Here is a 27,248-nt window from a genome sequence, read left to right on the forward strand (position 1 = left end):
CCATATAAGACTAAATCATCATTTAATAAACAAAGTATGCTGAGGCATTAAGCCACCACTACAGTGTGAGGTTTCACATTCTCCAGACTAGCCCACTGCAGGGGAGGAAGACAAAGGGGATCTAATCAACAAGACAAGCCAGGGTTCCCACGAAAGAAAAGCATCATCAGAGGAACAATGGGGGGATTTGTCAGACAAAACGGAGAGGACTGGATGAGGCTCCATACGAGATGGAGTGGACTTGTCTGTGCAGCCTGTTTAGCGCTGCTAATTGTGATACGGTACTGTTGCATTGAGGTGCTGCTGGAAGTCATTGTGCTGCCTGCCTCCGATCATCAAAAGGTCCTTGCTTAAAAAAAAAAGTCTTCTGTGTGACCAGGCTGAGAATATTGAGTAAAGCCAAATATCTCTAAAGAGGGCCCACGCTATGTGAACGCATCAGTTTAAACATGACATGTAATGATAGCTTGGAGCATATTTGTGTCTGGAGGGACAAATTAGAGATGTTTTAATAAGACCGTGGTTGAGGATTGTCCATCTCTGTAACCGGGCAATGTCAAATAGCTTTGGAATTAACTCAGCACTAAACTGAAAGGATTGTCCTCTCAAAATTTAATTTAGTGACTATTTCATGGCGACAGTACTCCATGTCCACTGCACAAGGAGCACTTGACTCTGATAAAAGCAGACAATGGCCGATTGAAAACTAAATGAAAAAACAAACTTGTTACCCATCCTCTCTCCCTCTGCGCCCTCTTCCCGCTCCTCCCCTCCCTCCATCCCGCTTGTCCTGCACTGGAGTGAAATCCTGGAAGAGCAACAAGCCTTTCCTGTCTGCTCTGGCATAACAGTGTATGACTTCTCCCTGACTTCCCAAGCTTCCCCTGGCATGGTGGGGTAATTGTCAGCAGTGGCTCGTAGCCATTCTGCCACGGCAGAGTGGAGAAGGACAAGGCTGTCCCTCAGGCACTCTGTCTAGCTGAGCTCCGTGGCCTTGTCTCACCTCCTGGTGGAGGATGTAGACTGGCACATGAGTGAAAAGTTCACAAGTGGGACATAGTCACTTTGGCTTTTAAATGACTTCAGGACAACTTCTTTAATCGACATGAACGCGTTTATTGACAACTAAAAGATGCCTCTCACTAACAAGGTAAATGGAGTGGCTGTGGGAGTCGAAGTTAGTTTTAACTGGTGCAACTGTTTTGGTGGAAACCTACAGTGTACAGGAGGACTCTATGATGCAGGTCTGACTTGAAGAGGGTGGCTCCCACCAAACAATGGCCCATTGTTAGTCGACCATCCGCAAAACCACGCCACATTGGGTCAATATTAAGTCAAGTGTACTCTCCTCACAGACTTGGTCAGTTAGTGAGGACAATGGCGGCACTTTCACAGAGAGAACAGACACCAAAAGGACAGTGGTATGACCTGATTCAAACCAGAATAATTGCATAAGTACTACAGTCAGTGTGTATGTGAGAGACAGAGCAAGAAATAGGTGCAAAAGAAGAGGGGAGAGGGGGTGGTAGCGGCGGTGTTGATAGCCTAACACCAAAGTATTTGTCAGAGTCCTGAATCAAAAGCAAAAAGGACAAGAATGGCCCAGACAATGGGGATCCCCTCATTACTGCATGGGGACGGTGAGAGAGTGAGAGGGGTGCCGGGACGGGCCCAGCGGGAGGTCTGCCCTGCTGCCTTCCAAAATCTCTGCCTAACCCTATGTGTCTGTGCCAGCCAACCAACAAAAAAACTCCCACCACCAAATACTAGACAGTCAGCTCCCCTGACCTAAAAACAACAACAGCCCCCTACATTACGTTGTTCCAAAACTCACATGATGCACAATACACTTCCCAGACCCCTACCCTCTCTTTGACCTGAGCCCCACGGCCACTATCGGTGATACAACTGGAGTACAGCGCAGCGGACTATGTCAAGTCCCTCCATATGTTAGATGTCAATGGAGCTTTATAACAGATTGGGAGTCCAGATGCCGCACTGTGAAAGGCTTTAAACCAGTCTGTGCTGTCGTGCACATCCTAAACTGTATCTACAATGATTCCCTAGTTTCTACCCAGTAAACCATATTTACTTTTCAACATTTTATTTGAATGTAAAAACTTCTGTGAATGAACTTTCTTTTAGTTCCATGTATAGAGCTCTCACTGTGCACAGAAAAAAACAACAACTTTTTGCTTAAAATCAAAACAACACAAAACTATTCCTATCAGTTTTGATGCAATTGATGATGAAGAAAATCTTAACCTTAATAATACACTACACATTTTAAACTACTGAGTTGATTAGAGTGATTTCAGATGTAGGTAATAGTAATCTAGGAAATGCTCAATTTCCACTCACTGGCTTTTATTATTGAGCTTTCAAGTAGAGCTGCAATGATTAGCCAATTCATTGATGAGTCGATTAAAAAAAACAGATTGATTGATTTGAGTCGTTTTGAGTTTGAGTTCATTTGAGTCAATAAAAAATAAATAAAAAAATCTCTTGTTCCAGCTTCTTAAATGTGATTATTTTCTGGTTACTTTAGTCCTCTACAATGGTAAACTGAATATCTTTGAGTTGTGGACTGCTGATGTGAGGGTACAATCTCAAAATAACAGCGACTTTCACCATTTTCTGACATTTTATAGAACAAATGACTTATCGATTAAATCAAGAAGATAATCAACAGGTTAATTGATAATAATGTAAATAATCATTAGTTGTAGCATTATTTCAAGCATGCTTTTCAACAGTGAATGGAGTTTGCTCAGTTGTCATGGAGATTAATCTGCTGACATACATACTTAATATCAGCTGCAATGACGTCATAATTCCATCCATGAGACTATTTAAAAAAAAAAAAATCATGACAGAAAATGAGGTTGTTTCACAACAGACCCATCTGAAGGAAAACTGAGTGAAGTCCACCCACAGTTGAAAGCTCCACAAAAGAACTAGTGAGTGGATTTTGCCAAAGCATGAGTCTTGAATAGGCTGCATTGACTGTTATTGAGCAGTGAAAGAGGTGGATGTTAATAAAAAAAACGGTTTATTGAGAGAGTCATCCGGATTAATGTGCTGTATTTAGACAATGTTTACATAATGCATTGAGAGAGAAGTCGTACACCAAGCAATCATACACAGAGAGAGGGTTTGTTGTTCTTGGAGAGTTAGACAGTGCATGTGTTGGCTCCATGTAGACAATGAAATGTGGTTTTATTCTTATTTGAAAGTCATTGTGTTGGTCTTGATCATCCGTTTTTTTTTTATTTCTTGGCAACCAGTGACATCTCAAAAATCTATTAATAAGGAATATCCAAGGCAAGAGGACTATCACAAAAGTTCTTTACATACCTAAATCACCTCAAAAACTTTGATAACGTCCTGTTGAGTTAGAATTGTGGCATGGGTTTCATGGCTGCTAAAATACTTAAAAGGAAAGGTTCACAATTTTTCAAGTCTGTCTTAAAACAACAGTTATGACAGGTGCCCAGCTGAACACTGAAAGAAGTTTTCCTCTCTGTGATAATTCCTCCTGTTCATACTTGCTATTAAAAGCCTACTTTAAATGTGCTTTCAATGATGGGGGCCAAAATCCACAGTGAGTCCAGACAGTCATTTTTTGCAAAAATGCATAAACGTTTGTCTGTAGCTTATATGAGGCTTCAACAGTCTGAGTTAGTCATATTAAGTGGATATCTGCCACATTTACAGTATTTTTAGCATCAAATACCTGCTCTTTGTTTCCTTGGACAGTGTTTCCCTGTTGAACTGTGGTGGAAGTATAGTACCAAACTAAAAGGACTAACGTGGAAAGATATCTACTTGATTTGACTGATTTGGACGGCTGAAGGAGGACTGTGGATAATGGCTCCCATCACTTACATTTTAAATGCATTATGAAGGGATCTTCTAATAGTCAGTGTGAGGAATGATAATGGCATGGTACTATAGTGAAGCGTTTTGTGGATGAGCATGCATTGTGTCATTATGGCAGCTATTTTACCTTGTCAGCGGGTGCACCACCTTTATTTTCAGCTGTTGTAACACAGGAGTCTTTAACTTTCTCATCTTTTGTGTTTAGTCTGGATGGAGGTGGGATCAAGTCGATTCTGTTGCTGTAGTTGCTCAGTGTTCGCTGCAGGTGAACCAGCTGCTGCAGCACATGTTGCTGCTGAGCATCCTCTTTCAGGGAGCCACACTGAACGAGGCGATTGTAGTGTCCAACAGTTTCACTGGAGGGACAAAAGTCTGCAGCTGGAGGCTCAGAGGAGGAGGAGGATGCAGATGAACTGTGTGTCCTCCAGGTGGTGTAACCTTGAAGCACTACACAATAAATATCCAGAATTAATCTTGACCCAATGCAGCAACAGTAAAGCAGACATTATGTTATATGTAATGAAACAGTGGTTGGAAAGAAAAAGTAACTTATACGGCACAATGTTACGGGCTATTGTAACTTAAACAGGTGTTCAGTGTTACCAAACATGCATAACCTGAGACAGACTGTAAAACAATCAATCTCCCGCAGTCTCGAGCGGTGCGTGGCAGAAAGACTCTCACCTTCTACTGTGTTGCTGGATGTGAGACAACTGATTTTCTTTGACGCCAGAACAGTTTCTTTACGTAAAAATGTTATTGAGTATCTGACAGCAGCAGGAAACCATGCTGACAACAGCGGGCAAGCCGCCATGATGTTTCAAAATGGCACAACTTTATTGAGACTCATATGACAAACAAGTCACGTGACAGAAGTAGGAACGTGATGCATTTTATAGCATAACAAAATCTCTTCATTATATAAGATCGTAAACAACAAACATATGTAGATCCCCGGTTTTTTTTTTTTTTTTTTTACTGTATTGAGCGCTTATCGCTTTGCAAGTACTGTTTTAAAAAAAGATTAAAAAAATCAATGTAATTTGTACATTAAACTCTGAGCATTTCGAGATTGTTATATGTCAAATCACACGGGTTCTTATACTTTGAAGCAGTTATTTACTCTGATAAGTGTGGTTGTACTGGATAATAGCAAATAAAACGAATACATTCATGCTTGTGGTCTTATAACGCGAATAAAGTGGCCGCTGGCGGGTTGTAAACAAACCGAGCAGCAGGTGGCCAGTGGACAGAGTCAGCTGAACCTCAGCTGATCGGAAGTCCCGCTCGCAGTTTTAAAGCTAGCGACAATAAGAGACGTAACAACATCGGAACTGGAGAGATTGGCCTTGAAAATAAAGGTGATAATTTCACCTTTTTATGCGTGTAAAAGTCAAAGTCGCCTATATACGTTATTTAATTTATATATCGTGTTACTGAATACAAACATAATACCAAAACTGGATGATATTTTGCAAAACGAGGACAAAACGTTCGTCAAGTGTTTTAATTCGAAGGTCAGCGCCGGAAGATACATATGTGTTTTCTGGCTATCTTGACACTAGCTGCCAGAAGGACAGGGAGAAATGGCTGATACCATAGCTGACACAAGAAGGCTTTTTACCAAGCCTCAGAACCTAAATGACGCTTATGGACCCCCGAGTAATTTCCTAGAGATTGATGTGAGCAACCCTGAGACAATCGGGGTCGGCAGGGGCAGATATACCACGTATGAAGTCAGACTGAAGGTGAGCCTTGAAGTATCAAATGCTAATGACGTTAGCTTTCAGTCTAGAGACCTGGCGTTAGCCAACGTCTATTCTGTGGTCAGAGGAACATATGACCTTTTGACATCAACATAGCAGCAGTCATAAAGATGTATATATCATCACTGAGTCGATATTTAACGGCGTGAATGACTATTTACTGGGAACCAAGCGCTTTTCGCCAAACACATTAGCTAGCCGACGCTCGTCAGGACTAAGCTAGCTAACACTAGTTAGCTATTTGACATTAAATTAACGAGTTAGTTGCCGAGATTACTGCTTAAATGTACATTAATACGTTTTCTATTGTTTTGATCAAACTGAGAATAGAATGTCAACGACAAATGTTTTCTTGAACATTGACAGGCATGTTGTCTTTCCTATAGAGGAATTTGTTTACATTATCGTCAAGTGTTTTTTCCAGTGTTGTGACAGTGCAGCTGTTTCACCAGTACAAACAAGACCAAGAACTACATGTGGGTTGGGATTATATAATATCTGTAAGAAGACGCCAATCTGCAAGAAATGATCACCAAATAAACCCTCAAAACCCTTTCTGAACTGCTCAGAGTTGAACTTTGAGCCACACCCCGTTTTCTTACTGGAAAGAGTAGATAACAGCATTGGTCAAACTGAATAACCAAACTAACGTGAGGGTAGGATTGTATGGCTAAATACTAATCTCTGTCTTTACGTATAGGATAGATAATAATGTGACTGTAGTGGGGAATGTGGGCTGATTATTCATGTCAGTATTGGGTCAGAGGGGAACAAAACTCAGCGTGTCAGCTTCTCTGGAAGTGTAGACAGGATGCAGCATGCGCCTCATCCTCTCCAGCCTTGTCCACCCCCCAGTGACATATTTCCTTCCTCCTACTCCACTAGAGAACAAATGGATTTCTTTTCAGAGAGGCTCTTGTAACTCATTGGTAAACTAACTGAAAAATTGTCTAAAAAGTTTGCATACTTTATCACGTAACCTAAACACGTGAAATGTGATATGTTAGACTGTTAGCTCAAACTGTCCAGACATTTGCCAGTATTGGGTACTCACTTCAGTGAGGGAAGTAACGGTTAAACAGTCCTAGCAATTTCAAAACACAAATGCTGATTCATGTGTTATTTCATCTGTCACAGACACACAACTCCAAAATTAAGGCCTATATGGCATTATAGGCTGCTTTTGAGCACTGCCAGTACTGTGCTTCTGTTAATTAACACATAATAATATAGGCATGTTAAATCCCAAGTCAAAGTCCACTGACTTGCTTGTTCTATAACTTTTGACCTTGTCACACAGTCTTCATCAGCAGGTGGAGTTTGCTCATTTGTCATTGTAAGATGTGCAAGCTGTTCACATCAAGCTCAACTTTAAGGACGTACAAGACGTCTTCATGGTGTTCAGAATAATGGAGCGATTGAGCATCTCCAGTACTATAACAACTAAAGAAACTTTGAACTTGAAGGTTGGATGCTACACACTGAGCAGTCTAGTCAAATGAATTGTCAAGCTTTAATTAGACATTATTGAAATGTTTAACCATAACGTGAGAAAACTTTGAATGATGTCTTAAGGATGGCATAATTTTCAGGATGTAACACAAGTTCTTTTTTCCCCCTTTTTTTTTGTTAAGGACATTTATGTGTAATTTCTCATTTCTGTCACCACATACAGTTTTGTATAAATTGAGCCATTCCAGGACTGTTGTATGCATTTGTAATGTGCAGGCTGTGCTGAGGGTCTGAAATTGTCACACAGTCACCAGGCTTATCTGATTACCTTGTCTCTTATCTCTGAATTGTCATTTCATTTGACTGACACCCCTGTAGTTAGTGGCCTGGAGTATTTAGATCGGTTAACAGCCCTAAAGTATTTATAGTTTCTCTTTACCTTAAAGAAAGGGCGAGGGAAGGGAAGCCGTCTCCAGGCATTAGCGTTGAATATAGGGCTACTGTACTTGATTAGCGTGTAATAATTAGCATATGCGTGTAATCAGCATTATTGTGCACCTCATAGCCCTGTGTGACCCTGTTTTGCATAAGACCACAGAAGAAGCGGCGCATCCCTCACTTCTCAACAAACGTGGTGTCAACTTTGCTTTGCTACTCCCCTTCTCCTTTCTTCAGCTTTCTTAAGAAGCATTTTACTCCATCTCCAGCATGTTAAGAGTGTTAGCCACAATGCCTCGGCCTGGAATGCATAGCGTTTGCTTTGCTTTAAAAAAACCAAACATTATTAGTCTTATTGCTTATGATATTTAGAACTACTTTCATTTTTATTTTCTAATTATTCCATAGAGTTTTAGGTTATAGCTTGTTCTCTTGTCTCACGTTCTCGCTGTCCACCGTTTTCCACCCGAAATCAAGAGAGAGCCCTTGTGGCCGTACTGAGAGAGTCTGCTTAATCCCCTCATTGAGAGAAGAGAAGAATGAAACAGGCCAGGGTGTGGGGGAGGCTGGAGCGTTTACTCCCCATCCTTATCCCCCCTCCGCCCCAACCCATGGGAGGGCAGAAAGCCACCCCCTCACCAGCCTTCACCCTGTTGCCCACTTATCCCATTTCACTCCCAGCTGTGTGCAGTCAGTTGCCTATTTCATAGTGCGCTTACCATACTCCTTGTGATAACTATATAGTGTGAATGGATGGTTGACTGTAAAGAGTTTATTCTCACTATAAAATGATAAAGTTCACCCCGACTAAAGTTCACCCAGACTCAGGTGTCAGCATTTTCAATATTCTGAATGTTCTCAAAGTTAGCAGTGAAACAAATCGTAGAAGGATTGGATTATCGTGTGAGAAGCCAAGTGGTTGCATCACTGGCTGTTGAGACAGAATGTATAGTCACTTGTTGACACTTTGGCTTACATTTGTATTCAAAATCAATGGGATCAATCTACCTCTTTCAGTTAGGTTTTTAAAGAGGTGAAAGTTAAGTTCGCAGTGAAAGAAGGCGGATATCTCATTTTGCCTGAGCGGACTTGTAATGTCGAGAGTCGATATTTGTTCTCATCTAAACCCCCCTTTTGTTTTAAGTGTAGTTGAAATCCGAAGCGCTGTATAGACACCTCATGGAAACCAGAAGGTTTGTTGATCCCCCCCCCCCCCCTCTCCTTTCTGCATCTGCACATTTTTTTCATGTTGCTAATGGACAGAGTTGTAGCTCAGTGCTATCATATCACCTTAATGTCCTTTTGGTTGTTGCTGGTTTGGAGAGGATCCCCTCAAGTAGTAGAGCGTATTTGTTTGGAACTCAGCAAACAGGGGGGTTTGGAGTTGGTGCGTGAGGGGGGAAGGTGGTGGTGGTGGTGGGGGTGTTCGGTAATACCAAAATTTCTTGTCTTTAGTTGGTTCCCATCTCATCCAGAGAGCACATTCAGGGAAGCGAACTTTGGGATCTCACTTTGTTTATGGATAGGAGTACATAAAAGGCCTCTTATAGCTCTGTCTCTCACTCTCACTCAGTCTTCTACCCCTCCTCTTCTCTACTCCCATAGCTTCTCTCTCTCTCTCTCTCTCTCTCTCTCTCTCTCTCTCTCTCTCTCTCTCTCTCTCTCTCTCTCTCTCTCTCTCTCTCTTCTTTCTCTTTTTCTTTTCCATTTGGGCATCGGGGCGGGGGCCTTTGGTCATTAATAAAATGGGGAGAGATGGGGTGTGTGTGTGTGTGTGTGTGTGTGTGTGTGTGTGTGTGTGTGTGTGTGTGTGTGTGTGTGTGTGTGTGTGTGTGTGTGTGTGTGTGTGTGTGTGTGTGTGTGTGTGTGTGGTGGGAGGGGGGGGCTTGTCAGGCACAGTCAAGTGTAATCCAAAGTCTACAGCATCCTCTTCGACAACTATTTTAATGGAAATAGGGAACATATTGTATCAAGGCTACCATATCCTACTTGAAATGGCAGTATCAAAAGTGGGAGTTGATACTATGGCAACAAAGCAGCTTTTTGCCAGCTAGGCGAGTCGGAGAGAGGGTAGGCTGTCAGGCCGCAGGGGCCGGCAAGCGAGGGAACGAGTGAGAGAGTACATGGAGAGGCGAGAGCAAAAGACCCATAGCCCCAAAGCTTTTGTTCCTTGTCTCTTTTTTCCCTATTTTGAAATATCATGCAACGAGATGGTATTATGTTGCAATTTTTAATGCTATTATTCCGAGAGGGGAGTATATGGGAGGGGGTAAGAAGGGGGCATGGGGGAGGTTTAGGATGCGCTCTCTCAAACTTGACTTAATCCATCCTGCTAAAAGCTAATGCATGGTGCCCTTGAACTATTCTCTCAGGAGATGAGTGATCTTTGTCCCCTCTCTCCCTCTTTCTCTGTCTCGCTGTTTTTAAGGGTTCTGCCTCTTTTCAACCCATTTTCAATGAGCCTTAGGTATTGTGTCCCGTACATTATGAATCACATGCTCTTCCTATGGAGTGTAGATTGCACCTTGCTCACTCATAATGGAAAGTGAAGCTAGTAGGTCTACTTTGAAGAAGGTACATCTAGCTTTATGCTCCTCCTTTTAAAAAAATACAGTATTCTCTCTGGTATACCTGCTCTTAATATATCCATTAATCCCTCATAGGTGTGCTTATGTGCCTTTAGGTTTGGAGTCCCCCCTCCCATCCCCCCACCCCACCCCTCCTCCGCCTCTGTGAACTTCAGTTTCATGCACTTTCCTTTCCTTTCCTTTCTCTCTCATCTTTTATTCTTTCAGGAGCAAAGTGTGCCTTTTTAGACAATTCATGAAATGCTCAGACTTGGCTAGGTGTGGGCCGGTCCCATGTCCCAATCACTGCGAGGGCCAGTAAGTTGAGACACCCGGGGCCTAACCTCTAACCAGCCGTGAAGAGAACAGAGGCCACGGAAACCTGATCTTTGACTCGGAGAGCTCTCACGCACCGCCTCTTTCTCTCTGTGTGTGTGTGTGTGACTGTGAGTGAGACCTCTCATTTTTCACTTCTGTCATTTTCGTTCCTCCCCTTGTCCTGCGAGGCCAATCTCTTAATCACAGGGTTTGAGAGGGCGAGAGGATTGAAAGGCCAGGTGACTTTCTTCCCTTACACTCTCACTGCGAGCTTTATTGTCTTGATGTGAGCAGTGCCGGTTTGACTGTGTGTGTACAAACAGGCTTTGAATGCTTCAGGCTATTATGTTTACATTGTTAACTGTGTGACTGGTCAAATCTGTATACTTAACACCTGTGCACGCATACTTGATGTACGTCAGTGTGTGCTTGCGCGTGGTTAAGTGATTTCTGTGTGCACATGATGGGATTAGAGTCACGGCGGTGGCAGATTACCTGTAACTATGATCTGTTGTGGTGGGGATTAACTTTGCGGAGCTCCATGCTGTGAGGTAACATGACGCAGCGGGGACAGACCACGGTGAGAGGAGAGTGGAGTTAATGCTAGGGCACTGGGGCGATAAAGCTAAGATAATCCACTTCTCCTGGGACCTGGGAAAGAGGAGGAGTGAGGGGCTCATTGACAACTTCACCTGGAGAGAACTTGAAATAAGTGGGGAAAGAAAGGTTTTCAGGGCTGGTGAGTCTGATAAAAAAACTCAGTGGGAAAGAGGGAGTGGCAGAGACTCAATGTGTTTATATGAGCTCATTTGATTATAAGGCGATACTCATACTGTTGCAGCTGTTATCTCACGCAGGTTATTATCACCTGTGTTAATATCCTAATCAGAGTAAGTGTGACTTTACTGTGGCTGCCATTAATCTTAAAGAATGAGTTTCTTTTGGTAGTTTGAAACTGTATGCCCCACAAAGGCCACAGAAAGAATTGCATGCAAAACGGTTTATTTGTTAAAGAAATAGAAGAGCTGCAAGGCTAACGGTCGTTAAACAAGAAGATAAGTGGTGTCATGCTGGTTAGACAGAAACAGCGTTCATGTTGGTACTAAAACTGGAGATACTGCTAAATTCTGTGACAGGTTTTAAAATCAGGTTGCACACAAGGAGAAATTCCCACTTAACAGCTCTGAAATCAGAAGTGTGTAAATGAAATGTTCATCACAGACATTTTTAATAATACAGGATTTTATAAAGATTTTATAAGTGTAACAGGTTCATGTATCTTTCCCATGCACACACATCCTGTAGTTTCCCTCCAACTCAGCTTTTGGCCATATATCCCGATCTACTCCAATCTGCTCATACAGTGGTGATGTTCAGTCAAGATACTTGCAAATATGAAACACAGTTAGAGTTAGTTTACAAATAATAAAATATCTGCAAGGAATTTGGCAGGAGAACTTAAACATTAAATCGATAATGCTATTTTATATGTTCTTCCGGAGTTAGCTTAAACAGGCAGTCACATGATACAGTACAATCCTAAATGTAAGGTAGAGGTAGAGTTGCAACTAATGATTATTTTCCTTATCAATTCATCTGCAGATTATTTTCTCTGTAATTGATGCTCCTATAAAAACATCTGAAAACACTAAAAATGTCCCTCCATTTAGTTTAACTTAATTTGATATTGGACTGCTACCACATGGTCTTCGGTTACACAAATGATCAAACTATCACACATTTTCTAAAATCCTATAAATCATCTAAACATCTTAATTAAATATTGTTGGTAAATGTATCATATTAAAGAAACAGATCAGTCTGCTGCTTGAAGAAACGACTCACAGAAAGTGTGAAGTGTTAATAAAAAATCCTGAATTATTCCATCTACTCAGTACAATTATTGCAATATATCATGACATAATTATCAGCTGCTATTGTCCTCTCAAAGATATATTGGTATCGGCTTATGATATGCACAGACTATTATTTGTAAGTAATATGGGCAGAATTGTATGTATATTTGATCCTTTTTCTTAATTTAAGTTTAATATAAATAGACTTTTTTGCTCTATTTCTTTATAGTTATTCATAATGTTTAAATTCCTAGTTAAATTAACTGTTTCAGTGACCTGATGTAATTTAATACAATACAGTTTATTGTGTAACTGTAAAAGTTCATGCCTCCATTACACATATTTGATAACCACATATGAGGGATCAAGTTTATCAGCTGATATTTAGATACTGGATGTTTTATATACTCCAGGGTTTCCCACAGCACTTTACAGCTTAGGCTTCCGCCTAAGCAAAACGAGTCTGCCGCCTTAACTAACGTCTTCAAAAAAAAAAAAAAAAAAAAAAAAATATATATATATATATATATATATCTTTTTTTTCGGGGGGTACAGACTTGTGCAATCTAATTTAATCCAATACAGCAGCTCTGCTATAAATTCTACATTTATGAAGCTTATACATTTTTTGACAAGAAGGTGAAAATTCTGCTTTATGTTCAATATTGAGTGATTGTGGTGTATTAGGATGCATTATATTGAAAGGTGTTCCTAATATTTTGTCCACCCCATTAACATACGTGAGGAGGGCAAAATATTAAGAACATCATTCAATGTAATGCACCCAAGTAAACCACCACTTAGTACAACCTCAGTAATAAACAAAGTAGAATTATCACTTTTTTGACAATGTCACCAAAAACTGAAAATGTATAAACTTCAAAAAAAGCAGAATTTATAGCAGAGCTGTTGTATTGGATTGAATTATATTGCACATGTGTTCCAAATGAAGTTGCAGGTGACTGTAGTTCAGAAAATAAAACGACTAAAGTGTATACTAAATAACTAATTACTACATAATATGGATCAGAGAATATCTTAAATTGAAGGAAAGTGACAAAATACAATCTGCGGTAAGAATAGGACAAGGTACGGCCTACAGTACGGCGCGCCCCCCCCCCCCCGTCTCACTGCTCCCACACATTTTCTGTGGGAAACCCTGTACTCTATAATATTGGTAATGGCATCAGCTCCTAAAATCCACTGTCAGTTGGGCCCTAGACATAATTGTAATAAATTCCCTTGGTGACATTTTTATCCGTCAAACAGTAAACTACAGCCATGTTGGCAGGTCTCATCGCCAATATTAAAAAATTTTTATCCGTTTTCGCTTTCCCTCCAAATCTGGCTGGCATCCTTAATTTTAAAGACTGAGGAAACGACCGACTAAACGGCACTAGAGAAGGTGTCTCAAGGGCAGAAAATCAGACTTATTATCCCAGAGCAAGGGAAATATAGAGGTAAAAGACTGAAAGGGAGAGACCATGAGGACGAAAAGACCACTCCTGCCCTCCCTCCTTCTCAATTAATCATACACAGAATAGATGAAGTTCCCAGCCTCCCCAGTTTTTCTGCTCTTCCTTTATTACTAAACCTCCCCCCTCCTCTTTACCTCTTTGTTCAGCCATTTACTCAGCCTTCTAGTTAACTTTACATCCCCTTTACTGCACATAGTCATAATTGTCTACTCATCGATCAGTCTGCTGCTCACACTGTATTCACCTACTTGCTCAATTGCTTTGCTCTTGTGATGCCATCTTCCATGAATTCTGACCTTCTGTGAATGTGGCCCGCCAATGAAATGCTCATTCACTCCCTCCTTCTTTGTGCATTGTCATAGGATGGCCATGTGCTGTCAGGACTAGTGAAGAGGTTTGGCATTGTGCTGTAATGTGCTGTTTGCTTCAGTGTTCTGTCAATGTCGAAACATCTCTTCTTTTTAATACGAAATTCACTCTCAAGTGCTTGTCAACAGCAACTTAGAATTATGCTCACATCTGTGTATTGGCGCACACGAACACACATGAAAAAAAAATGGCCAAACATTCTGAGTGCGGCAGACCTTGGTGAGCAAAACATAAGTGAACTTTTTTTCTTTTTTGCCAGGAGGCCAGTTTCAATTTTCCTATTCTGTACAGTTCAATTTGAAGGAGTTTTTGTTTCTTTTTTTTCTTTTTTTAAAATCCTTTTTTCACTTTTAATAAAGTCAGAGTAGATAACACAAGAAAATGCCAAATCCAAAACATGGAAAACATTCATTCAAGTCAGCACAATCACTCTCAACCGCTTTCGAGTAATAATGTTTTTGCTATTCATACCATTTCCACAGGAAGTAGGTTACTGTACTTACCTTTGATTGGTTGGTAATTTTCTATTAAGTGTTTGTATGGACATCTCAAATATGTTTTCTAGTCAACCTTGTATATAATAGTTTGCTAAAATTGTGATATAGTAGCATCCATTATTTAATTATATTGGGATGCGTTTTTGGCTATTATCACTTGCATCTTCTTACTTAGCTTCACTTTTTTGATATCATCACTTAACTGAAGTTGTCTCAAAAAAAAAGAAAGAAAAGCCCTTTTTTTTCTTGACAAATAATTTTTTTTATTTGTGCAACCCCTGTAGTACTATACTGACTATATCTCGGTAAATCAAGGCATCTCTTACAAGTGACACCTGTAACAGTTTGCCACCTGTGTGCGTGCGTGTGTGTCCACAGACCAACCTACCCATCTTCAAGCTGAAGGAGTCTTGTGTACGGAGGCGGTACAGCGACTTTGAGTGGCTCAGAGCAGAGCTGGAGAGGGAGAGCAAGGTGAGCCATTGAGGGTGAACTCCACAAAAAGACGCTCCAGCATTTAACGTCAAATAAGCACACAATGTTAAACACAGTGATCTGAATTGATTTTGCATTTGAGAGAAAGTTGTAGAGAGGTTTCTGTGGTTAAATTTCACCGTTGTCTGTTCAGTCTCACTTTTAAAAAAAAATTCTTTAAACCGTCTGTTTTTTAGCTAGAAATGGTACATGCAAATATCAATATATTGTACATGAACAAAGAATTTGTGCACTAAGCACTAAAATCCTCTGTTAATGTCTATTTAACCGGTGCTGTATGATTTTCTGCGGCTGCTCTTTTGTCTCAGGTGGTTGTCCCACCTCTCCCAGGAAAAGCTCTTTTCCGGCAGCTTCCATTCAGAGGGGATGATGGGATATTTGATGACTCTTTCATTGAGGAGCGGCGACAGGCTCTGGAGCAGTTTCTCAACAAGTAAGCTTTAGCAAATCTTCTCAGGTCTTCCACTGTTTGGCAGCGAGGTTAAAACCATTTATTCTTTCCCATGTTGTTCTTCGTTGGCTGCGAGTGCTTCCAGTATTTTAACTCTCAAGAACAATAAAACACTTTGTGCAATATAAGTAGATTCAACTTTTTCACTTCTCTTCATATTGTTAACAAACTGAACCCACAGAGACAGGCAGGTCTTTTTTCTAACTATCCTCCTTAATTCTCTTTTATAATTACCTTGCAAAGGACAAGAACAACCAAAGAGGACTCAAGTGTGCACCCCCACAACATAATTTTTCCTACATTTGTTTTATTGTTGATGTGTAATTTATGATAATTGCCGCTCAAATTACAGCGCGTGGTTCCATGGGATGGTGTGTGCACCTCTGCTTATTTTTGATCCAGCATGTCCTCATTTTCAGCTGCGGAACAATAAAAGTTACAGTGCGATTGTAATTATTTGCTTTGATTGCAGACTTGGCCATTATCTTTGTTTCATGTGCAAATGCATCAATGTTTCCTGTTTGAATATTAAGTGTGCAAAGACAGTTGAGAAAATTAAAATCCATAAATATGTTTTTTTAAAGACGATGAGAATGTGTTGGTAATTAAGACCCCCCACCCCTTGCTTCCTATGAATGAAACACTGCTGTTGATCATATCATTGTTCAGATTTAATACTGGACGATGTTGCTGGCAGCATTGTTTAATCTGTGATTGAGAGCATTGTGAAGAGGAAATCTTTTTGAATGGTAAACATGATTGTCGCTGCGAAACAAGTGAGGAGGAGAAGAGAGAACTATCAGTTTTTGTAGTCAAACATAATTTATGCTTCAGGTAAAGAAGGAACAGCTTAGATCCTCTCTTCAAAAAAGCAAGCAAGGCATAGAGATTTTTAAGATGCTTCTGACGCACCTAATCCTCAATGTCAGCATTTCTAAAACCTATTAAAAAAGGTTTGCTGGGTACAAACTTGATCTTTCTTATTTGACCTGTGAATGCCTTCCCAGGGCTACGTAATTTGACCCAAATATTTCCCATTAGAGGTTAAGATGCATGCATATGTACAATGTCATCATGTTGATCTGCAAAATTGACCGTTCATTTACCGGTCTCAGGTGCACTGACTGGTTCTCGTTAAGCTCTCCTGCATCATCTGAAGAGACATTCAGGGAAAGCCTTATGTCAAAGTGGCTTCAGCAGAGAAAAACAGAGCAGCAAACATAGTGTTTTCTAGATGGAGTGATAAATACTAGTAATGGTTGAGATAAAGTACTGATTTCACCTGTCCCCCAAGCTCTGATTTCACATGGCAGAGGGAGTTGTATTGTAAGAAATGTTGCTCATTTACTGGTTATTGAAGCCCTTACAGAAGGCTCTTGTATATCCTTTACTCTGGGTTGATGGGTCTTTCCCTTCCACAAGATTTTAATTGACACTTGTGTCTTTTTTTTCTGGCTTGGAGGTGAGAAGAAAAGTCATTACTACTACAAAGTAATAAGATCTTGTGACTACAACCACATATCTAAGCATTTGGCAAAAAATATATACGCCAATGAGTTTATTGTTGGTATTTTGTTAAATGAGTGTGAAAAAACTTGGATATAATGGACAGTTACTATGTAGCTTAAGTAAATAGGCTTTATGATTGAATATGTTATTGTTGCTGGTTGTTGTTGCCCACAGACGATAGCTACAGCTACAAGTCAGTACAATATAACCTTAAAAATTCAAAAACGTGTACCTCCACATTTCCTAAACTCACACTACATACTAATTCTAGTACTTGAAACTTGCAAAATATAGTATACTCGAAACAGTCAGTATACATACTGGCATATCTGACAAATATGTAGCAATAAAACCCAGAGTTTGTTTTTTTTAGTTTTTTGGCATTCAGTGTCTTTATTATAGTGACAGTAGAAAGATGATAGGAAATGAGGGGAGAGAGAGCATTAGAGAAATTACATGAATTGACATCTAACAAAGGTCCCCAGCTGGAGTGCAACTGGGAACGTTGCGGTCCATGGTCAGCACAACTCTCTACATTCAAACTCTTGATTACTGTTGATTTTTAAGTGTACTGTTGAGAGAGACTGTACTCCCACAATGCATTGCAAAGAAATCTGCTCACAGCTGGAAAAAAAATTAAAATGTAATTGTAGATAATGGTAAAAAAAAAATGGTTACATTGTTTCCAGCATAAAATGGGTTACGTGAATGTTTTGCATACTAACTGCAAATACAGTATTGTATTAAAAATAACTATATAGTTTATCCTTTCTACAAGTAGTATGTTCAGTAGAACTGGGAAAAAAGAAATCTAAAAAAGACGTAATTTCTGTCTTCTTGGAGGATGTGAGGATTTCAGAGTATCTTGTTTTTTTTTTACTTTAACAGGATTACATTGGACATTAATTAAGAAAAAGCATCTTAGCAACATGAGTTGAGTGTGTTTACAGTGTCTAATAGGATTGAAACATTGGAAGATATTTGCGATCATCATTTTATGATTTTTTAGTTTTAGTTTTAGTTTTAGTTAACCCAATAAAGTTTTTGCATTCATCAGCAAATCAAACTAGAGACCTTAAATCTGCAAAATGTCTTTTTTTTTTAATACTTCTTGCCTTTTTTAATCATGTTTCAGTTCATCAGTTGTTAAACTCACACACACACAGGTGGAAAATCTTTAATGCTCCCACATAATAACACATAATTAAAATGTTAGCTGATGTCTTCTGAACTCATGATTCATGCTAAGTCTTCTCAGATTTCTTACCTTTATTTAGTCGTATGCCTTTTTTTTTGTTTTGTTTTTTGTTAAATCTCTGCTCCTACTGTCTGTCCATTTACATCCTCGTGTCCAGACTTAAGATACCTTCAAACCCGCCTTTTGCCCTTGTGTATTTCAGAGTGGCCGGTCACCCTCTAGCCCAGAATGAACGATGCCTGCACATGTTTCTACAGGACGAGTCCCTGGACAAGAACTACACCCCATCCAAAATCAGACAAGCTTGAAAGTAAAGATGGCTCTGCTTGGCCTGGTCTGGCTCGGCCTGACAACCCAAAGCTCTTTTCACTGCTCCAGGTTTCTCTCAGATAATAAACATTTCAGTGATGACTTCTCTTCCCCCTCCGCCAAATAATATTCTTCACTGCCTCTTTTAGTTTAATTAGTGACTGTCATCTGTGTTTGTTTTCACCTTCTAATTGGAGTCAAGAATGTTCGACACATAACTGTGGTTGAAAGTAATTTATAGTAATTTCTCTTTATGTCTGGAAATGCCACTAACATGGATATATTATGTATTTATCATTAGCTATGTCTTGAATATATTCATTTATATAGTATCATTGAATGAACGTTCTATGTATGCAGAGCTTCTGTAAAGACCCACAGCGTTTTTTCCATTGTATATTCAATTTTGGCATGTTGCAACTAAACACACACACACACACACACACACACTTGATGGGCCTTGACTTTCAAATCACACTTTGAATCCTCTCTACAAAAAGGAAGCATGTGTGTGTACATCAGCCAGCACATGCCGACTTATCACAATGATTTTCTAGAAAGAAAGAAGTAATTTACACAGAGGGAACTGCAGTATTTCTACAGGCTATATGCATTTTGAGATTTGTATACTGCTGTGCCATTTTTGTTTATTTTGAAGGTTTTCCAATAAAATAGATGAAATGTCCACATGCATAAGTACATTTGTTGAATTTGAGTGTGTGACCTGTGTTGTATTACACACCGGATACTGCAAGCGGCTGTTAGAAATGTCCATTAATGTCAAAGTAAATTAGCTATTTAAGATCTATTACTCAATAAATACATAAACTGACATTCCCATTACAAAGATGTTATAGGCTTGTGGCTACTTAGTTTATTTAAACTGTCCTGAGTTTTCATTTAGAATACTTAAATCTTTTAAAATTAGTCTTTACACTGATAACAAAACTTTCGAGAAGGGCAATACTATGATTTGCAAAGATGTGTATACAAAACAAGCTGTGTGGCTGCAGCTGGTAGTTTCATATCTGAGCTATATGTCTTTATTCTCTTGGTTACAACTAAATAGTTATAACTCCAAATATTTACAGCAGAGTAAAAACATCACAGGCCACAAAACGGTTCCAAGTGCTGAATATTATTTTTATCAAGTGTTAGTGTCTAACTTCACAAAGCCGACCTAAACATTTTTTTAATGCTGCGCCTCAAACAGGACACACCAACACAAACAGGACAGTAACCACTTAAATACAGACACCATCATCATTTGAATGTAGTATTACAGTCAGGAGGCAATGCAAGCATGTCCTTTAAAAAAAAAAAAAGTATTTCCCCCCCTCTTCCCCAAAAAACTTCTTCATAGAGTTGGCACCTCTTCTTTGTTGCCCCGTGCGTTTGGTTTCAGCACCGGATCGAGGGACAGCGACTCACATCCCCCATTACGCATGCGTCATCTTTTTTTTTTTTTCTTTTCTTTTTTCTTTTTGGTTTCCTCCATTAGGATTGAACACAGCAATAAAACGATTGAATTGGTCGTCAAGCTCATTGGTCTCACAGACACTCGTTTTTGTAATATATAACATATCTTTGTCAAATAACTGGCAGGTGCTCTCCAGAGTCTTTAGACTATATTTAAACACTGCGGACCGCCTTTGCCCACACCAGAGATTGCAGTTTTCCTCATACAACATACAGGCAATTCTATAATGAGTGTTACAGGCTAATCCTTAACTAGAGCAACTGTTAACAGGCTACTTGGTGAATTCCGGCTGTTTGGCAGTCTTTCTTTCATTGGAGCGTACAGGCCTAAATAGGTTGTGAGATTCTGTGCTCAGCAAAAAGTCAACCCACGGTTACACCTGCTCTGATTTGACCTTGTGTGCACTGCTGGGCGGGTCTCTGGGCCCTCAGCTCAAGTCTTTTCCACTGAGACAGATGGCGCGATAATTCATATATCGCTGGATTTGTACATGTCGGAGAGGAGCCTGGTGATGGGCACGTTGCCGATGGTCTTCTTGAAGAACACCTCCTCTATGGTGGACGGGCTGACGGAGCGGAGCGCCGGCAGTAGCAGGAGCAGTTTACCGAAGCGACACGGCTGAGTTGGGTACCTGCAAACACATCACTGGGGGTCAAAAACAGGTTATGTTTCTGATGCTTTGTCATAATTGTATGAGTCACTTTGAACTCAGCCATCCAATTAACGCACACCTGTGACAAATAGCTGCTAAATTAAACACGAGCTTCCTCTGTCGCACCTGTGCAAAATTACAGCAGGCTACTGTGGATTGTTGCTTCATTAACTTTATAATGAAGCTGGCTGCTAATAGTTACCTGCTGGAGACGGCACAGAGTGTGCCAAGCATACATCATTATTTCATAATAGATATGTAAACTTACCTGGTGTGTATGTAGCTGTTGAGAGTCAGCTGTGCCTCGTCTTGTAGCGCAGCGATGGCGCTGGCGTTACGGAAACTTCTTAACTCAGTGCCACCGTGCGAAGGAACTGTAACACAGAAGCAGGACGTTCACTATTGAAGTATAGGTGCTGGCGTGATACATGAATAGCCTAAGAACGTGTATATGATTGGTTTCCTCATATAAAGCGTTGTTTAATTTAGTGACTGTAAATGATGCTACAATACTGTAATACTGTACATTACTCACCAGCTTTGAATGTCACGATACATTTCAAACAGGCGAACTCTGTTGCATCAAGACGCATCTGTCTGAATCTTGTGACCACCTCCTGAAGCGCTTGTATTTCAGACATGATCTTATTCATCCGCTGAGACTCTGTGTTTTCAGTGTTCATCCCTAAATATGATGAAAAATGTCACTTTTCAGGATAACTCTGCAGCTGTATGTAAACAATAACTGACACAGTAATTACAGTCACACATGTAGTTCATGAGGTCCGCATTGCGGCCTGTATTCAGTAAAAGCTGACTCGTGCATTTGACATACCAGAAACAGCGAGAAGGGTGCTGGAGTCCACAGGAATGGCCCACTGCGCAATGCCGAGAACAAATAATTCCCTCCAAGCGTCCTCCAACAGAATAAGCTGCAAAGAGGAATAGTTTCACTGTTTAACTCTATTCCATACACCACACAGAAGTAAATATGTATTATACTTTAAGCCTTTTTAATCTTATAAAGTACTGAAACAGCAGTAATTTGTGCGTAAAACGTGATGGATTTGTATTTTTCCATGTTGCACACAGTTTGAACGCTTTGCAAAGTCATCAAATATTTATATCACGTGGATTATCTGATAACTATTAATGATAGTGGTATGTTGTTGTTAGATATGGGGTATCTTCTAATATTTGTCCAAAATAAAGTTTTCGTATGTTCTCTTGAATGTTCTCTCAAACAGGCCCAAAGGGTAAATAAAGTTGAAATTGAAATTGAAATTTGGAAATTGGGAAATTTGGACAAATTTGCACAAAGGTGGAGCAGTTTCCATATGTTTACAACTCTTAGTCTATCAGATGAAATGTACCTGGTCAGATAAGGGGAGCGTGGAGAACGCAGGCACACTTTTTGCCCACTTGATGCTCATGAACAGGAGGCGCGCCGCCGACTCACACACAGACTCTGTCGCGACTTCATAGAGGTACATGGGGGTGCCGTTGACTTCGTGTGGATACTGGAGGACAAAGTTTGAAGTGATCATCCTTTTCATCATTATTTGTTATAATGGAGCACAGTTCGGATTATTGTACACAACAAAGGTCAAATTCCAAGCCTCAGCACCTGGTTTTATAATTATTAGTGTTGCTTGTGGTGGATTTCCAGTGAGAAATCTAATTGGCGGATTTACAGTCTGCTAAATCGGGACAAGAATTTCAACTTCTAACCCTTACGAGAAAAAAAAGTAATCCTATAATAACATTTGGGAAGGCTAATACAAATAGCCACAGAGTATCTTAAACTTGAATTGTATATTCCGAAAATTGGTAGATTTATTTTTAGATTGCATTAAATTCTGTAAAATACTGTTATACACTCTAAGGGCCCTCACTATGCAGTATACGTAATGATTTGATCACTTAACTTATTCCTATAGGTATATAGATTAATGTATGGAGAAGTAGTTAAAACGACTAATAAGTCAAGTAAAATTTATATCAAGTGGCAAATTTAGCAAATCTTGAAATACTTTCTTTAAAACAACTAAATAAATAAAACTACTAGTAAAGAGAACAAAAATGTACCTTCGGGGTGGGCTGTGCCAAACCCACGATGGCTTGTCGCTCCGGTGTGGTGGCGACTGTGCTCATCTCCAAGTTATGAGGCTCCAGTTGTGTGACGGTGGTGAAGAAGGGAGGGCCGGGCAGAGAGGATCCCGGGAAATGGGTCGACGATCCGTTCACCTCTTTATGGCCCCGGAAATATAGGGCGACTTGTTTGCGGATGGTGGACGTCCGGGGCCCCCTCTCGTGTTGAACGGCTGTGAAACCAGACACAGTAAAGGAATGAACTCTCACCCAAGAGAACTATTCCTAAAATTCATTAAGAACTCAAAGTGCTTATTTGTTTCTGTGAAAAAAAAATTGACTGTAATGAGTTGTGTAATCGTGGCCCCATGGAGTATAAATAACACCCCCTCTAAAACAAGTAAAAATATGTAATTATCAACATGTTCTTCTTTTGATGCTCGATTAAATGCGTTAATACATTTTCAATCCGACTTTTCCACCTCGAATTCAAACACCACTGCATGGCTTGTCTATGGTCAAAGTGATAATTCAATTAAGCCCATTTACCGTCTTTATTCATGTTCACTTCCAGACACTTTTTCAAACGGCACGCTCGGCACTGGTTTCTGTGAGTTTTGTCTACAGGACAACCGCCCTGTACAGAAAGAGAGAGGGAACAAGAGAAAAAGAGCGTTAAAGCTCCTGTTTGAATTAATCTCAGTTTGCACAACAGAAGGCTTCTCGCTATTATCTTCCTGGGAGGCCAATCTCCAGGTGAAAGATAGTGCTATTATCGTGTAGTTATCGACCTGCTCCCCTGTGGTTCTAGTGCAGCCTCATCCCGGAGGATAAGTGTTCTATCCCGCCCTCTGCTGCCTAAATCCTTGCCTTCGAGTCATCACATTAGATTGGATTACACCATATATATTACAGCACACGGTGTTTAGCCCAATATTTAATGGTTCAGGCATGACACAATTAGGTTCAACAAGGGGGACTTAAAACACCATCTCGGGGGGAAACCAAATAGAATGTGCGCGTAAAATCGCGCGTAAAGCTGTTGATGTTTTTTGGATGAGGAACAAGGACGTCAAGTCACTTATAGCCTGCGTATAATAACCACAGCATACAAACATGATTAGGGACAAGTGCACTAACAGTTGCTTAGTGACGAGATATTATATATTGATAAATAAATTATTAGGCTCAAATGACTATAAGTGCACATGGCTCCCCCTTTACTTGTAGCTCCAACTTACTTCATTCTGTCTGTAATACATTGAAAATGAAAATATTTTTTTTTTAAATGATTTACTTATAGTGAGTGCATTTTGTCACCACTTTAGGCCCATCAGAATATTAGAATCATAAAAACCAAAACTTGAACAAAAGACTAGGAGGCCTCACCTGCGAGCCAGATTTACAGACGTAAGTCCTGTTTCTGCGGATGCTCCTCTTGAAGAATCCGGAGCAGCCGTCACAGGCGTAAACACCATAGTGTTTCCCTGAGCTGCGGTCACCGCACACTTTGCATGGGATGTCCAGAATCCGACCTGGCAGAGGCCACATTTCAATTAGTTACAAAGCTCACTGAATTATTAAGTTTTGGGAGGAACTTATTAATTAATACAATTTCGTGAAAAAATGTGATTATTGGATTGCGAATATTTAAGATAAAGTGAAAAGATATTTTTTCAAATTGATGCAAAACTTGAGAAAATTGCTCTTTCCTTGTTTTGAGTTTTGCAGTTTAGGTCTGTAATAAAGTGGAATAAGTTTCACAGGTGTGTCAGGTTACCTGCTTGAATTGGTACTTAAATGTAAAAAATGAACTCGTTTTGAATATACTGGACAAACCCCACAAAACACACACACACACACACACACACACACACACACACACACACACACACACACACACACACACACACACACACACACACACACACACACACACACACACACAAACACACACACACACACTGGACAGCGCCCTGCGCCTCGTCCGACCATGGGAATTCACTGTGCACATTTCAGGAATAAAGTCCGGTGGGAAGCGTCATATCTGAGCTCTCTAAGACAATGCCTGAGGGCGTACAATGGAGACATTAGGGGAAAGTGTTAACTTAATGATTTTCCCCCATTGAACCTCGTCTGACTGCCTGGATCTCGACAAGCTGCCAACTCCCCTTCATAATGGGACTCGACAGCTGCTTTATCCCGCAGGTCTATAGGCCCCGGGATTAGGGAGTGACACTGCACCATGAGAATAATGCGCACCAACTCGTTTCACCAACTCAAATGAAGTGTATGTAAATCGACCCCGGTGTAGATGAAAAAATGTGATTTTTTGTGTGTGTGAAGATTTTGTATTCAAATCTATGAAAAAGACGTATATTTGTATGCATATGAGGTAGTCTTTTTTATTCTGGAGGTAAAAGCCGTCTATGTAATTACACTGACGTTTTGCCACCTGCTCATTGATTCACCAGTGACCCGTCAAAAAGGGTAGCATGGGAATAACTAGTCAGCAGCAAAAACAATGACTTCAGGAGAGAATTATAGGGCTTCAATTGCCAGATTATTAAGAATCAGAAGACCATAAAGGCTTTTCAACTGTAGGCCACAGCCGTGTAATCGCCGTACAGACAGAACCAAGTTTTAGCATTTATGTCTGTTAAGAGTAAGCAAGAGTTGCCCTCTTAAAGTCAACTTCTCATCACCAGAGTAATTCAAAATCCTAAACCTGCTGTACAATAACTCAGCTGATCCTTATTCTAGTCGTGGACAGGCCTGGTGATATATATTTTTTACTTATAAAAAACACCACTGTACTAATTGGAGTCATTTATTGATTAGATATTAAATACATAAAAACTACGCAAGTCAAGTTCATCTGCGCGCTCCCTAACTAAAAGTTTTGAGGGTAATTCAATTAAAGAGCCCAACATTTCAACAAGTTAAGATCAAACAAATATAAAACTGTAGATTGCTGGGAGTCAATTAAATAAAAAGGACGCACAATTTTGTATTTAACTTGCCGCTGTGGGGGTCCAATTCGTCCCCATTGTGTGGCGTAATTGCTAGAAGATATATGGCATATTCTATTAACGTAATCACCATCAAGGCGAAAACCTGCTAAAAGAAGTGGAAATGAAGTTTCAGTGAGTGGAGGAAATGTTGCACTGACCACCCATAAAGCGGGTATGAACTTGAACGATGGTATGCTGTTGTAGTGTTAAATTGTTTTATTCTAATTTAAAATTATGTTGGTTATCTATAGAAATCTGAACGTCTTCTGCACTATAGGAACAACACTTTTTTAACATGAGTAGCACAAAATTTGGATTTGGAAGAGGAAACAGAACTGAAATTTCCTCTCTTTTCAAACAGAACAATAGCCTACTTTAGGCCTATATTATAATCTAAGTGTGATTTAATTAGAATTCATTACGAGGCCTAAGAGAGGAATGATTGCTAAGGTTGAGGGGAAAAAATGCACCCAGTCAAATGTAATTTCAAAACAAGAAAATGTGTAATAATTTATTTTAAAATGAGGGAATACATTCTTGATTCATTAAAGAAATTGGAGACTTTTAACGCGCGCACGCAGTTAAAACAGCGAATTTAACAGCGTGGCTGCAGCCACGCTGTTAAAGACAAACATAGCTGTTTATTTGGCTCTTTTAAAAGAGTCAACCAACTGTAAACAAGATTTACAGAAGCCTTAAAATCAAATTAACAGGAAATATCTCTCTGTTGGTTCCATGAATATCTTTTTAAGGCACTGTTGTAAATGAAATTACAGGCAACAAGTGGCATCAAGTGGGACTCTTGAAGAGGGATATTCGGAGGGTGCATGGACACACATTATTTCTTTTACCTTTCAAATACGTGATCTACTTTACAAAATATGTTTCTGACGTCATGTACCTATGCAAGTTTATTCGGCTGTGAACTCGGAGGGGGAAAAGGGGACACAGACAACAGCAGCTTCCCACGGATCACTACTCACATTTTAACATCATGAGGAGACTTGATAATTGCACCAGAGCTCAGATGATATCAAGCCATGTAACAGTGCAGAAGATTGATAAACTTTCATTTTTACACTTCACGTCAAACTAAGGCCTTGCTTTCTGTTTCTAACACACTGGATTTCTCCATCAGGAAAAAGGAAAGAGAAACTTACTTGATTTGACATTGAGAATATCCAAACAGCCACTTGTTGATCCGGCGGGTTTGCTCATCATGGATACTTGACTTTATAATAAAGTGTAGAATGGAAAAAAAAAAACTCCTCTTTTTCAGTTTTGGTGACAAAAACAATAAAAGTCGTGAAGCCGCAGCACTTTCCTTTAATTATTTACCAGCTGCATTGAAATTGGCAAATCAAAGTCCCAAGTTGCCCAAGTTAACAGAGTATCTTTCTCCGATCGACGACTCCAAATCAAGACA

The 27,248-nt window shown here is 39.9% G+C and overlaps 3 protein-coding genes across 4 annotated transcripts in view; 1 reads left to right on the forward strand and 2 right to left on the reverse strand.

Annotated features, from left to right (window-relative positions):
* The window catches only part of afg1lb (AFG1 like ATPase b), a 28,235-nt gene extending 23,539 nt beyond the window's left edge, over positions 1–4,696 (reverse strand). The window contains exons 1-2 of the mRNA XM_062436945.1: positions 4,567–4,696; positions 4,010–4,329 (exon numbers count right to left, since the gene is read on the reverse strand). Of these exons, the coding sequence (XP_062292929.1) occupies positions 4,010–4,329; positions 4,567–4,696 (450 nt within the window). The remainder of the gene's footprint in view (positions 1–4,009; positions 4,330–4,566) is intronic.
* Positions 4,697–5,442: 746 nt separating this feature from the next.
* Positions 5,443–18,693, forward strand: snx3 (sorting nexin 3). Its single transcript, XM_062437304.1, has 4 exons — positions 5,443–5,630; positions 15,002–15,097; positions 15,427–15,551; positions 18,479–18,693. Exons 1-4 carry the CDS (start codon positions 5,469–5,471, stop codon positions 18,582–18,584), a joined length of 489 nt encoding a protein of 162 aa, XP_062293288.1. The 5' UTR covers positions 5,443–5,468; the 3' UTR covers positions 18,585–18,693.
* A 1,840-nt stretch (positions 18,694–20,533) lies between these two features.
* On the reverse strand, positions 20,534–27,043 carry nr2e1 (nuclear receptor subfamily 2, group E, member 1). Of its 2 annotated transcripts, none has more exons than XM_062437461.1 (9): positions 26,983–27,043; positions 24,198–24,343; positions 23,358–23,445; positions 22,806–23,041; positions 22,091–22,237; positions 21,553–21,649; positions 21,253–21,402; positions 20,986–21,091; positions 20,534–20,696 (listed from the first exon to the last, which is right to left on the reverse strand). In XM_062437461.1, exons 1-9 carry the CDS (start codon positions 27,041–27,043, stop codon positions 20,534–20,536), a joined length of 1,194 nt encoding a protein of 397 aa, XP_062293445.1. The 2 variants fall into 2 exon arrangements, with proteins under 2 accessions (XP_062293445.1, XP_062293446.1); XM_062437462.1 differs by having other exon boundaries at positions 27,016–27,040.
* Positions 27,044–27,248: the final 205 nt, after the last annotated feature.

Source organism: Scomber scombrus, chromosome 17 (assembly GCF_963691925.1).
Source record: "Scomber scombrus chromosome 17, fScoSco1.1, whole genome shotgun sequence".
NCBI classification, from domain to species: domain Eukaryota; kingdom Metazoa; phylum Chordata; class Actinopteri; order Scombriformes; family Scombridae; genus Scomber; species Scomber scombrus.

What these genes read in the sequence shown, in the direction of transcription:
- nr2e1 (XM_062437461.1), bottom strand. Translation starts at nt 27,043, where the DNA reads ATGATGAGCAAACCCGCCGGATCAACAAGTGGCTGTTTGGATATTCTC. An exon ending in CACCCTTCTCGCTGTTTCTG is followed by an intron (nt 21,403 to 21,552) that starts GTATGTCAAATG and finishes CATCATATTTAG; the next exon opens with GGATGAACACTGAAAACACA. An exon ending in TATCGTGACATTCAAAGCTG is followed by an intron (nt 21,092 to 21,252) that starts GTGAGTAATGTA and finishes TCTGTGTTACAG; the next exon opens with TTCCTTCGCACGGTGGCACT.
- snx3 (XM_062437304.1), top strand. Translation starts at nt 5,469, where the DNA reads ATGGCTGATACCATAGCTGACACAAGAAGGCTTTTTACCAAGCCTCAG. An exon ending in CGTATGAAGTCAGACTGAAG is followed by an intron (nt 5,631 to 15,001) that starts GTGAGCCTTGAA and finishes GTGTGTCCACAG; the next exon opens with ACCAACCTACCCATCTTCAA. An exon ending in AGCTGGAGAGGGAGAGCAAG is followed by an intron (nt 15,098 to 15,426) that starts GTGAGCCATTGA and finishes CTTTTGTCTCAG; the next exon opens with GTGGTTGTCCCACCTCTCCC.